Here is a 13,494-nt window from a genome sequence, read left to right on the forward strand (position 1 = left end):
ACTGAATACATATTTACTACCTTTATAAGACACTGCCAAACTTTTTTCTAAACTTGCTGTACCATAATGTATTCCCGTCTGCAGTGTATGAGAGTTCCAGTTGCTTTGCTTCCTTGTCACCACTTGGTATTGTCAAGTTTTATTTTAATTTTGGAATTCTAATAGGTGTGAAGTAGTATCCCATTATAGTTTAATCTCCATTTTCTTAATGACTAATAAACATCTTTTTACTCATTTTTTGCCATACATATATCTTTATGGTGAACTGTTTGCATATATCTTGTGCTACCACCCCCACCTTATTTTTAGTTGGGCTGTTTATTTTCTTATTATTGAATTTTGAGAATTCTCTATATATTTCACATACAAGCCCTTTGTAAGATATATGATTTGCAAGCATTTCCTCTTAGTTTGTAGCTTGGCTTTTCATTCTCTTAACAGTGTCCTTAACAAAGAAGAAGTATTTGATTTTGAAGTTGAATTTATCCATTTTTAAAATAGATCATGCCTTTGGTGTTTGTTTTGTACTTAATAAATCTTTTTGGATGAATTAATATTGTTAAAATGTTGATACTACCCAAACTGACCTACAGATTTAGTGTAATCCCTATCAAAATTCCAATGGCATTTTTCACAGAAAAGATTCTTAGTAGCCAAAACAATCTTGAGCAAGAAGAACAAAGTTGGAGGCACAGTGCTTTCTGTTTTCAAACTATATTTCAAAGCTATAGTATTTAAAACAGTATGGTATTGCCTTAAAAAGAGACATCTAGTGCAGCTGGCGTGGCTCAGCAGCTGAGCATCAGCCTATGACCTAGGAGATTGAGGTTCAATTCTGGATCAGAGCACATGCCCAGGTCACGGGCTTGATTCCCAGCAGGGGGTATGCAGGAGGCAGCTGATCAATGATTCTCTCATCATTGATGTTTCTCTCTCTCTCCCTCTCCCTTCCTCTCTCTGAAATCATTAAAAATATATTTTAAAAAATAAAAGAATTCTTTATTTTAAAAAAATAATACTAATTAAAAAAATAAGAGAGACATATAGATAAATGGAACAGACTAGAGAGCCCAGAAATAAATCCACACATATAAGGTCAACTAATATTTGACAAAGGAGCCAAGAACACACAATGGAGAAAGGAGGTTCTCAGTCATGACAACACCAAAAGCAAAGTCAACAAAAGCAAAATTAGACAAATGAGATTGCATCAAACTAAAAAGCACAGCAAAAGAAACAATCAACAAAATGAAAGACAACCTATAAAATGGGAGAAAATGTTTGCAAACCATATAGTTAGGCTGTTTATTGTGAGTAAATACACACCCCACCCCACCTTGCCCAAAGGGAACTCTTATAACTCAATAGCAAAACAATTTTAACCTACTTTAAAAATGAGCAAAGGACCTTAAGAGACATTTTCCTAAAGAACAGAGAAATGGCCAACATGTACATGAAAAGTGCTCAATTATCAGGGAAATGTAAATCAAAACTGCCAAGAGATAAAGACAAAAGATAAGTGTTGACAAGGATGTATAGCAAAGAGAAATCTTGTGCACTGTTGGTGGACATGTAAATTGGTACAACCATTGTGGAAAACAGTATGGAATTTCCTCAAAAAAAAAATAAAAAATAGAACTACCATCTGATACAGAGTTTCAAATATTGAAAATTGATTTTAATAATCTAAATTTATTGTTAAGATGAATGAATAAGAACACTTGGTTTAGTGGGCTTTTATTTATATGTTAATCTAGCTGTTGCCTGTAAGATTAATTAATGTAGCATAACATCAAAAATCTAAATTCTTACCCGGCTGGGTGTGGCTCAGCGGTTGATCATCGACCTAGGATCCAGGTGATCAGGGTTCAATTCCCGGTCAGGGCGCATGCCCGGGTTGTGGGCTCCATCAATGACTCTCTCATCATTGATGTTTCTATCTCTCTCTCTCCCTCTCCTTTCCTCTCTCTGAAATCAATAAAGATATATTTTAAAAAATTTTTTTAAAATCTAAATTCTTCTTAAAAATAAGTGCCAAAGCACTTGGAAGGTATTATTATTGTTTTACAACCCAAGCTCTTTACCTACTAATTTTTTCAATCAATTTTCTATGTGATTTGACTACATGTATCTAAGGGTTGATGAAGAATACAGAATTTTAATATTTTGGCAAAGTAAATGAACACTGCTTGAAATTTAAATTTTGTATAGAATAAGAAGTTAAAGGGAAAATATGACTTTAAAAATTAACCAACTTTTGCCCAGCCACAGTGTCTCAGTTGGTTGAGCATTGGCCCATGCACCAAGCAACCCCTGGTTCTATTTCTGGTCAGGGCACATGCCTGGTTGCAGGCTTGATCCCCAGTAGAAGGCAAGCAGGAGGCAGCTGATAGATGTTTCTGTCTCTCTCTCCCACTCTCCCTTCCTCTCTCTGAAATCAATAAAAACATATTTTAAAAAATTAACCAACTTTTTATCTCATTCTAAGATGATAGCCCTCAGTGCTTCTGTTGGGTAATATTTGTCTTAGCTTTTATACCTTTCTCTCACTCTCTATAAATACATGTATATATTTTTACTATTTAGGTCCCTCAAGACCCATTGAAATTTTACAAGAAGATCTACTTTTGCCACAGTTGCCAGCTCTATTTGCCATCTACAGAGTTTGCTGTATCATCCACCTCACACCGCATATACCGGTGTCGTAACTGCATTGACCTTGACAACGAGGCTAGACAACGAGAATCATTTTTGAAGTACAAACAGTTACTTCAGCGGCTCTACTATTCAGAATCTGATTATGAAGATGATTCTAGAATTGCTTTCCTGATGCAGGTATGATCAGTGGGAGTTGCCAATCATGGATGAAATTTTACAGAAAAGCTTCCTGCTTTTCCACCCAAACTTTCCAAAATAATGGATTTCCCCCCTATCCTTATATTTTGTGAAGTTTGCTCTTCTGGCAATTCTAAGTTTATATATGTAGACTTCTTGATAAAAAAGTTGTTTCAATTTTAGCTAATATGGTTTAAATAAAAAATGTTTTAAGACTGTTATTTCATTTCCCCCTTCCCTCTGTTTTTCATTAAAACAAAAAAGTCTTTTTAATAACACTAAGCAAATTGCTTTTTTAAAATTAAATTTTAATTTCCTCATTTGTGAAATGGGAATAAAATGCTTATCCCTGAGGATAAGATGATAGTTACTAATATATTTTGAATACTTAATACTATATAAATGTAAGGTAAAATTAGCATACTGGAAAAAATATATACAGCTTACTCTGGGTCAAATATGCAGTCATGAATGTGAGGCCGATAACATAATTTAGTCAGAATGAACAGATATTTGGTGAAAAATAAGGAGCAATTTGCCACTGAAAACCTCAATAATAGCATTTCTCTTTTAAAGATATACTTAATATAATTTAATTATTTCCTCAAGTAGCATAATAATCTTAAAGAACTTCTATGTTGATAAGGAAACATTTTTCAAACTTATTTTGACATGCAGCTGAAAGATATTCAGTACCTGACAGAGAACATCTGGGCATCCCAGTCAGCACTCAGTGCCTGGAATGACCTTAATGATCTGGTCATGGTCAGGTGGGACAAGTCCTTGGAGTGGTCCCCTTGGAACTGCATTCTTCTTACTAAAAGTGAGGGTGCTGCGCATCTCAAGCTAACAAGTATTGAAAAGGTAAGAAAGTTGAACTGTTGGGGGAAAATTAACTTAATCATTGTATTTATTAGAGATAACGTGACTATTAAAAAATTCTATGCATAATTTAAATACTTCCATTGAATTAAGAAACAGAACTGATGGATAACAGTAACAAAATATGTGTATGGTATGTATGACAGAGATTAAAATGGAAAGGAAGCTAAGGCACATAAAAAGTGAGGATAAAAGACCAGAAGGTCTGTACAAGTACCCAAACATGATACTACCCCCATTTAATAATAGCAAGTCCAAGCATATTAGTTCTACAGGAAGTTCCACAAGGGCAGAGATTTTGTTTTGCTTATTTCTGTCTATATCTCTAATACCTATAGCAGTGCTGGTCACAGGTTAGAGGTTTAATAAATATTTGTTGAATGAATAAATGAATATTATCACTAGATAGGTATTATGGAACTTAAAATCTATCCTTTGATTAATCATCACAAGTCCCCCTGAAAGCACACTAAATTCTCAAATAAATTTTGTTCATAATTTTGTGTTCTAAATGGAAGTCATACTCATGGGGTATAGTTTTGAAGCTCCATTTTTTATTTGCTTCCAACTAACTAGGAGTGGGAAATCACTTTAAAAATTAAATATCATTTAATTCAGTAAATTACAAGACGTAATCTCTAAAGCATTTTGATGAATGGAGTTGGGGAGTCCCTGATGAGTTCCCAGAGAGTACCACTTACACTAAGCAAGCCTAGAATTCCTACTGCTGATACAGAATCTCTGCCTTGTTAAAAAAAAAAATTTATTACTTTTTAAATTTATCTTTATTGTTGAAAGTATTACCCCCTGTTTTTCCCCCATTGATTGCTTCTACCCAGCATCCCCCCCCCCCCAGGCCTTCACCACAGTATTGTCTCTGTCCTTGGGTTCTGTATATATGCATATAAGTTCTTTGATTAATCTCTCCCCATGCACTCCCCCATTCCCACCTTCCCACTGAAATTCATGTCTGTTCCATGCTTCTGTGTCTCTGGATCTACTTTATTCCTCAGTCTGTTTTGTTTATTAGATTCTACATGTGAGTGAAACCATGTAAAACTGAATCAGGAAGAATCAGAAAACCTGAATAGCTAATAACAACTGATGAAATTGAAGCAGCAATAAAAAAACTCCCAGCAAATAAAAGCCCTGGTCCAGACAGCTTCACAAGGGAGCTTTCTAATTCTTTAAGTTGTAGGGTTAGATAGTTTACTAAAAATTTTTCTTGTTTTCTGAGGTAGGCCTGTAGTGCTGTAAACTTCTTTCTTAGGACTGTTTTCACTGTGTCCCATAGACTTTGGGTTGTTGTGTGTTTATTTTCATTTGTTTCCAGGAAGTTTTTTATTTCTTTCTTGATGTCTTTGGTAACCCATTCATTGTTTAATAACATGTTATTTAGCCTCCATGTGTTTGAATGTTTTTTAGTGTTTTTATTATGGTTGATTTCTTATTTCATGCCACTGTGGTCTGAGAAGATGCCTGGTATGATTTCAGTCTTCTTGAACTTGTAGAGACTTGTTTTATGTCCTAACATGTGGTCTGTCTTTGAGAATGACCCAGGTGCACTTGAGAAGAATGTATATTTTGCAGCTTTGGAGTAAAATGTTCTGTAAATATCAATTAAATCCGTCTGATCTAGTGTGTCATTTAGGTTCACTATGTCTGTGTTTACTTTTTGTCTGGAAGACCTATCCAATGAAGTCAGTGAGGCGTTAAAGTCTATGACTATGACTGTATTGCTGTTGATCTCTCCCTTAAAGTCCTTGAGGTTATTATTGATATATTATTGATTTACTGCCATTTTAATTCTTTATGCCTATGTTTCTCTCTCTATTTCTTCTTATTACAGCAGTCCTTTAACATTTCTTGCAATGCTTCTATTTCTACTTCTAATTACAGCAGTCCCTTTAACATTTCCTGCAATGCTGGTTTGATGGTGATAAATTCCTTTAGCCTTTTTTTGTCCGGGACGCTCTTTATTTCACCATCTATTTTGAATGATAGCTTTGCTGGATAGAATAGTCTTGGTTTCAGATCCATGTTTTGCATTACCTTGAATACTTCATGCTGTTCCCTTCTGGCCTATAGAGTTTCTGATGAGAAGTCAGCTGTCAGCCTTATGGGAGCTCCTTTGTAGGTAACAGATTGCTTTTCTATTGTTGCCTTTAAAATTCTCTCTTTGTCTTGAATTCTTGACATTTTAATTATGATGTGTCTGGGTGTCGGCATCTTTGGATTCTTCTTGCTTGGGACTCTCTGTGCTTCCTGAACTTGTGTGACTTTTTTCTTCATCAGGTTAGGGAAGTTTTCTGCCATTATTTTTTCTAACAGGTTCTCTAACCCTTGCTTAATTTCAACATTTTCTGGCATACCTATGATGCGAATATTGTTACATTTCGTGCTGTCCCACAGCTCCCTTAGACTGTTCTGTTTTTTTCATTGTTTTATCTTTTTGGATCTCTGATTTTTTTCTACCCTGTCTTCTAATTTGCTGATCTGATCCTCAGCTTCCTCTAATCTGCTTTTTATTTCTTCCAATGTATTCTTTATTTCTGCTATGTCACTTTTCATTTCTGACTGGTCATTTTTCATAGTTTGCATATTTCTTTCATGCTGTTGACCATCCTTAAAATCAGTATTCAAAACTCTATTTCTGATAGATTGCTTATCTTCATTTCATTTAGCTTTTTTTTCTGGAGACTTCTCTTGTTCTTTCATTTGAGGTTTGCTTTTTTTTGTCTCCCCATTTTGGCAGCATATTTGGGTTTGTTTCCATGTATTAGGTAGGTATTTTTGGAAGGTCTCTGGTGCAGGCCAATGTCAGATGCTGCTTGTGACTGGCCTTGATTACCCTGTTTGAAGCTATCAACAACCCAAGGCTTGAGGTTCCCTCTCTTGGGGCTGGGTGTGTTTGGACAGGACCAAGATACACATCAAAGTCTGTTTTTGCAACGCCCAGGTCCAGAAACAGATCAGGCAAAGACTCAAAGCACTCTGAGGTCTGCTTCTGACTACAGGCTGGTTAATCTGATTCTCTTAAGGAGTTTCAGGCTGTAGAAACTTCACAGGGTGGGGTAGCTGATTGTTATCAGTCTCTTAATGGACCTCAGGCTGTAGAAACTTCTCTGGGTAGGGAGTTTTTCCAGCAGGGTGGGGCAGTTGCTTTGCCCTCTGGCAAAAGCTGCTTGGAAGATAAATGTCTATGTCTGCACTATGGGGGAATGACTCCTCACAGGAATCCAGTGGGGTGCCCTCTGAGTTCTATCTCCAGAGCCCACAACCCTAGATTCTCCTCACACAGCTCCATTCCACACTGCCCTCCCTCTGCTGGAGTCCAAGGTGAGTGGCTGCACATGAAACTTTGTGTGTTGGATCTTTAAGAAGGTGCTTGCATTTCCAGCCATTTATCTCTGGCAGAGAGAAACCCAGCTGCTTTTCACAGCCAGATGTTATTGGGCACCTTTCTCAGTTCTGGTGCTCTTGGCTGGGAAGCCCAGCCTGGGGTTTAGGCCCCAGAGTCCTCAGTGGGAACCCCCCAAAACTGAGATTTCCCTCCAGACCTTCAGCTGCTGCCTGTGGGAGCTGAGCCTGCCCTCTCATGTCCACACTTCCTACCAGTCTCTATACAGTGTCCACTTTAGGTCCTTGGTGATGAGGGTGCTCTCCAGCTCCTCTTCAGTTGCAGTTGATTACTCAGGATGGTTTTTCTATATTTTAGTTATAGTTCTAGTTTGGTCCTGGGAAAGTGTCAGTGTAGCTTCCACTCAGTCTGCTGCCATTTTTAATCCTCCTCTCTGCCATCTGTTGATTAAATTGATGTATTTAATTTCATGTAAGAGAAAATAAAGAAATGACTTCAAATGACTTCAAATATAACAGTTATTTTGAATAGTGCTATTCCCTGCCTGTGTTTTTATTGGCAAGAAGGAAGGTGTAAACAGGAGAAACTAGTTAAAATTTTAGCTTGTTTTGAATAATTTTCCAGTAGAAGCCAGGCTAAAATAAATTTTACTTTAGGTATTGAAAGAAAGAGCAGCAAGAAATTTTGAAGCTGTGTTATATATTGTAGTTAGTAAACTAATCTGCCTCGTAAATATTTAATCACTGGAAGCATAGCCAATACTGGCAAAGTCATTTCATCAAGCACCCATAGTGGGGTTGGCGTTTATTCCCAAAACTGATATTCCATTGCTTCTTCAATTAATCCCTACAAATCCCTTTGTGTATTTAATCAAATTTCTGTAGTATCAAATTGTATGTTCTATCCATATGCAGGATGCTAGGCTTACTGAATTTCTGTAAATAGAGCTAAGGTTCTCAACCAGACAAATTAAAAAAAAAGTTGCCATCTTTATGATTTTGGGCTGATGTAATCTTTTAAGGTATTAATATTCAGCCTTGTGTAATCTTTAAGTATTAATATTCAACCTAGTTAAAGAATAATTTATCATGCTGGCCTGTGTGGCTCAGTGGTTAGAGCATCAGCCTGTGCACTGCAGGGTCGTGGACTTGATTTCGTGTCGAGGGCATGTACCTGGGTTGCATGTTTGATCTCTGCCCCCAAGTTGGGGCTTGTGCAGGAGACAATCAAGTGATGTCTTTCCCTCAAAGCAATGTTTCTCTCTCTCTTTTCCACTCCCTCCTTCCCTCCTACTCTCTTTAAAAATCAATGGCAAAAATATTCTTGGTTGAGGATTAACAAAAACAATAAAAAAAGAATAATTTGTCTTGCAGCAAGTTAAAGCATTTCCAGAATTTCCTTAATGCACTGATATTTACTTTCTCAGTAAATTAAAAAAATGCTCAGAAGTTAAAATAATCTTGACTCCCTATAATCATGGCACAAATTATAGGAAAAGCATGTAAAAGACTTCTGTTCTCTAAACTGCAAATGAGGCAGGTCAATTTTTTATAGTGTACACATTGGCCAAAGTAGGAACAATAATGGATTTAGTCAGCAGACCTGACCCAGTATTTCCCCATTCCTGTCACTATGACATTAAGGCCTGTCCTTTAGCTTCATATATTTTTATAAAGGTTACCTAAAAACATGGAATTGGTATAGAGGATCAGAGCCACGCAGACTTTGAACTCTGGCTCTCTCACTCAAGAGCTGGGAGAAGTTGGGCAAGGTTGTTAATGTCTTGGTTTTCTCATCAATAAAAAGGGAATAATATAAAAAGGAGATGATAGGTATTGGCTATCTTTTTATATTATTCTTTAAGAGTTGTTGCCCTAGCTGTTTCGGCTCAGTGGTTAGAGCGTCAGCCCACAGACTGAAGGGTCTTGGGTTCGATTCAGGTCAAGGGCACATACCTGGGCTTGATCCCCAGCCCAGTTGGGGTGTGTGCAGCAGACAACCAATTGATGTGTCTCTCTCACATCAGTGTCTCTCTCTCACATCAATGTCTCTCTCTCTCTCTCTCTCTCTCTCTCTCTCTTACTCTCTCTGAAAAACAATGGAAAAAAATATCCTCAGGTGAGGGGTAAAAAAAGAGCTGCTTATTATTCCTTTAATTGTATGAACCGTAATGTGCTTATCTCATCTTTAAGGATGACTTTTTGGATCTATAAAGGCACTTTGAAAACCTGTGAAGTCCTGTATGTGTATAATTTAATGCTGCATAACAGAAATGTATTAATTTTTCTTGAATAATTTTGGGCTAAGAAGTGATGGAACAAAGTTCGATTAATGCAAAGGGTGACTTATTTTGACCTGTTAAATTTGTCTATGGAGAGGAAACTTTAAAATAAGCCCAGGCTACTCCTACCTAGTGCTTCCTGCAGGAATATCATGTTCTTTGATGCCTGTTCTCCAGGGCTCTCTTTACTTTTGATCCACACTATGGAGGGATCTTTCATGAGGGAATGTCTTACTCTCAGAAAACAAGTTTGTAGGAGAAGGCACAGCTAGTAACCGTCATTTGGTTAAAAAGAAGGGTCATTTAATATTAATAAAGATAAGAGGTAGCATTTATTAATTCAATCAGAATTTAGTTTTGAATGTTCCAAATACAGTGCTAAGTGCTTGGAGAAAGACATAGTTCTTCATTGTTTGAGTTGCATTCCAGTTCAGCTGCCAATAACAGACCAAGTAGTTATAAAGACTTAATCAAACGTGGGATTAGTCGTCTTATATAACAAGAAGTGCAGGGTTGGCAGTCTGGGGCTGGCTTGGTGGATCTGCAATGTTCTCACAAACCCAGGTCCTCCAGCTTTCCTGGCAACCATATTTACCATTAGCTTTCATTCTCATGCTTCTGAAATCTTAGTGATAAGATGGCTGCTTCAGCTCCTGCATTATATCCACCTCCCAGTTATGGCAAAAGCCTAAGTGTGCTTGACAAGTGAATCTTTCTACTCTTAAAAAGCTTTCCTGTAAGCACTATCCAATGACTTTCATTATATGTGTATGTATAATGACCAGAAACTTGTCACATGCCACCTACAGCAACAATAAATGCTAGGAAAGCTGAGCATGTCACAAAATACAAAATCAGGCCTCTAAATGTAAATGAAACAGAGAATGCCATTCTCTGTTCTGGAACCAGTAGCCTGCCACTCTCATTAGAAAACATCATCTTATAGTCCTGTGGCAATGCTAGGTAACAAAGAGGGTTCACAGTGCTGTTATAGCTGTGGAGAGATAAGAAACCTAATAATTAAGAACAAATAAAAATGGAAAGGCACAAAGACTTTCTAGGGCAGGAACACTGTTTTCTGTTTAGAAGCCAGAAGAGAAAGACTGCAGGGTTTCATAAGGTGGGAATCTGAGGCAGTAAAAGGGGTGGCCAAAGAGAAGTTTACATTGTCACACCACCGTGATCTTTATTTTGAACTCTGGAGATATGGGAAGGACCGAGCTTAGAAAAAAAAATTCAAGTTGGTAATTGTATTAATGTTGAAAGAGACTTAAAGAGAGAGCCAAGGTGACACAAGTGCATTTATTAAAAAATATCGATTAAGTATTTACCTTAGGATGCGGAGGTACACAGCTATGAGAAAGACCCACTTTGAGCCCTCAAGTTTTCTTTATCATGGAAGAGACTCTCAAGAATTCAAGGCAGAATGATCCAAATATTACAATTAAAATACATAAAAGTGTTTGCAAGTATAGAAGCAGGAGGGATTAGTTTGGACTCAGAGTGTGAAGGAAGATCAGGAAAGGCTTGCAGGTTAAAGTGTCATAGGATCTGAGCCCTGAAAGATGATAGAAAAAGTGGGAAAAACGTATCTTGGGCTGAAAGAACTAATGAGCAAAGGCACTGAGGCATGAAAGTGATTTTACTTGGCAAAATATATCTGTGGCATTTAATAGAATTTGATTTTCTTTTCAGGGATATGAACCCGTGTTTATTCACAAGATCAAGCACAAACATATCCTGGCGAAGAACTATTTTTCTCAAATTCCTATCCTGGCTTCATTTTTATTTGATGATGCTGAAATAGATGAGGTCAGAGAGAGACATCACCTAGAAACATCACCCAAGATTATAGACTCCCGGAGGCCTAGTCCTTAGAAGACCCAGGAATATTTGTTTGATGATCAGCATTTTTGTCCACTGCTAATAGAGTAATACAGAGGTCATACAATATGGAAATATAATTTGTTAAGTTGATTCTAATTGTTTTTCGTTGTATCATAAGTTGTATAGAGAAAACATCCCTGTATACATGCTTTATTGTTAGACAATTAATGTTAAATTGCAATATGATTTTGTTACTAAAATTAATATTTTAAAGTAAAGAGAACACTTTACATATTTTTACATTAAATTTTTTAAAAATTTCAGGTACGTCATAATTAAAATGAATAGACAAAAGCTAGGCTTAACTTTCAACCCAATAAATTTATTTTAGATAATATGTAGTTATAGGAGAATGGTCAGTATATGGGTGGGAGGAAACATAGGATTACCTTTTTTGAAAATCTTTATAGGATAAAAGACAGTAGTTTTAATATAGAGATTTGAATTTTCACTTTTTATCTTCTACTTTCACCTTCCATCTTTCTCAAAATCCCAATAAAACAACTTTCACCTTCCATCTTTCTCAAAATCCCAATAAAACAACTGAAACTATTTTAAACAAACAAGTAAAAGATGCATTCCATGCTGGAAAACAGGGCAAACAGTTGGGACTATCTTTTGTCCTGTGGGAGAAAACTACTTGCAGGGCAACAATGAAAACTCTGTACAAAGAGTAAACTGGACCAAGGAACTGTAACCATCCCTTTCTCCAGTAAAACAAAGGACTAGCCTTGGCCGCATGCATGCCAAGGACCTGCAGTGATGATCAGAGGTTTGAGTCAGTCTTAACAGGAAATAGATGGCACACTCAAAATTCAAGGAGCGTTTATTTACAAAGTGTGGGCACAGGATAGGAAAACTAAAGGAACAGAGCAGGAACCCAGGCCAGTATCAGATAAGGTGTCTCTATTCCTTGTCCAAGTGGACCTGGGGAGGGAGAGTTCTGGAAACCCAGAAAGAGACCTTAAGATAACTGAGAGGATCAGTGACCAAATTTCAAGGGAAGAGCCAAACCCAGGTTATCTCGTGAATTAGAGAAATAAATACTCTGATCTCACACTTCCCCCTTCCGCCAGTTTCCTGCTTGAGTTTCCCATTGGCAGAACACACCCCCTTTCCCCCCCAAAAAAAGAAAGCAGAAGAAATAGAAGCCTATTGACATACTTTATACAGCTTCAGGACAAACAGCAGAGTAGATAATGCGGAGAGTGGATTTGGACGGCTAAATAGAAGAGATGGAGCTAGAGAGAAAAATAAAAAGTGAAGATCTTTAATTCAAGTAGCAATATTTCACATAAATGCAACATAATTATATATGTGTGTATTTAAGGTCAACAGCAAGGAAGTACATGTAAGAGAAAAACAAGATTAAAAATATCACAGTGCATAAATTTAAATCGGTTAAAATCCTCTAGTAAAGGATAGTTATTCTCATATGATATCAAAAGACTGAAATATGTGCTGTGTACCAGATATCTACCCCAAATAAAATGACATAGAAAGGTAAAAAAATTAGCAGTCCTATGCAAACTGACAACAAAAAATGGTGGCAATATTATCAAGGATGAAATTGGGAAGAAAAATAGAGCAAAGGGAGTTACTTATCTTGATAAATTATAATTCACAATAAAAATGAATAATTAATTTCCATGTTAGGTATAAAAGCAGGTGTAAAAAAGTCAGTTGAGAATTCTTCATAGGCTTCTCATGTTTCTGCATTTATTTTTATTTTTATTTTTTAGCAGAGGCACTAGATCTTGTTTGAGACTCATTTTCAAGGGTGTTTGTATAGCAAGCAGTCTTGGGAGATAGTGTTTAATGTTCACTATAAAAGATTCAGAGTCTCTAAGCCCAGGATTCCTATCCTGTAATGCAACTCACTGTTTGTGCATCTGTGACCTGGACTTTGTGTCACCCTGAAGAAATTAGGATAAAATGCAGATATCCTGGGTTATGACAGTTCTGTGGACAATAAATTGTGCTTTATCTCTGACCCAGGAGTCTCATGTCTTCTGTCATCTATGAAATTGTAGCAGGCTAGCTCCTTAGCTTGCAATTAGGATAGCGTCCCAGACCCTTCACAGTTCTCAACACAGATAACCTCAGGTTAGATAACCTCAGAAGAGGAGTTAAGAGGTAGAAAATGCTGTTTCTCTTCTCTTTCCAGGAGCCCTGTGTGCTTCATTGCAATTCTCCACCCTCTTAAAGTGAGGCAAAATTATGTAACATGCTTTGTCTACCTTAATGC

At 36.8% G+C, this 13,494-nt stretch overlaps 1 protein-coding gene across 2 annotated transcripts in view; it reads left to right on the forward strand.

The window, feature by feature from the left end:
* IQUB (IQ motif and ubiquitin domain containing) overlaps window positions 1-13,239 on the forward strand; it is a 59,051-nt gene extending 45,812 nt beyond the window's left edge. For both annotated transcript variants that reach the window (XM_016213356.2, XM_016213357.2), the window contains exons 11-13: window positions 2,587-2,835; window positions 3,514-3,699; window positions 11,055-13,239. In XM_016213356.2, coding sequence (XP_016068842.2) covers window positions 2,587-2,835; window positions 3,514-3,699; window positions 11,055-11,237 — 618 coding nt within the window. In that variant the 3' untranslated portion in view covers window positions 11,238-13,239. The remainder of the gene's footprint in view (window positions 1-2,586; window positions 2,836-3,513; window positions 3,700-11,054) is intronic.
* The last annotated feature ends 255 nt before the right edge of the window (window positions 13,240-13,494 follow it).

This window comes from Miniopterus natalensis, chromosome 10, assembly GCF_054644295.1.
Source record: "Miniopterus natalensis isolate mMinNat1 chromosome 10, mMinNat1.hap1, whole genome shotgun sequence".
Lineage (NCBI taxonomy): Eukaryota > Metazoa > Chordata > Mammalia > Chiroptera > Miniopteridae > Miniopterus > Miniopterus natalensis.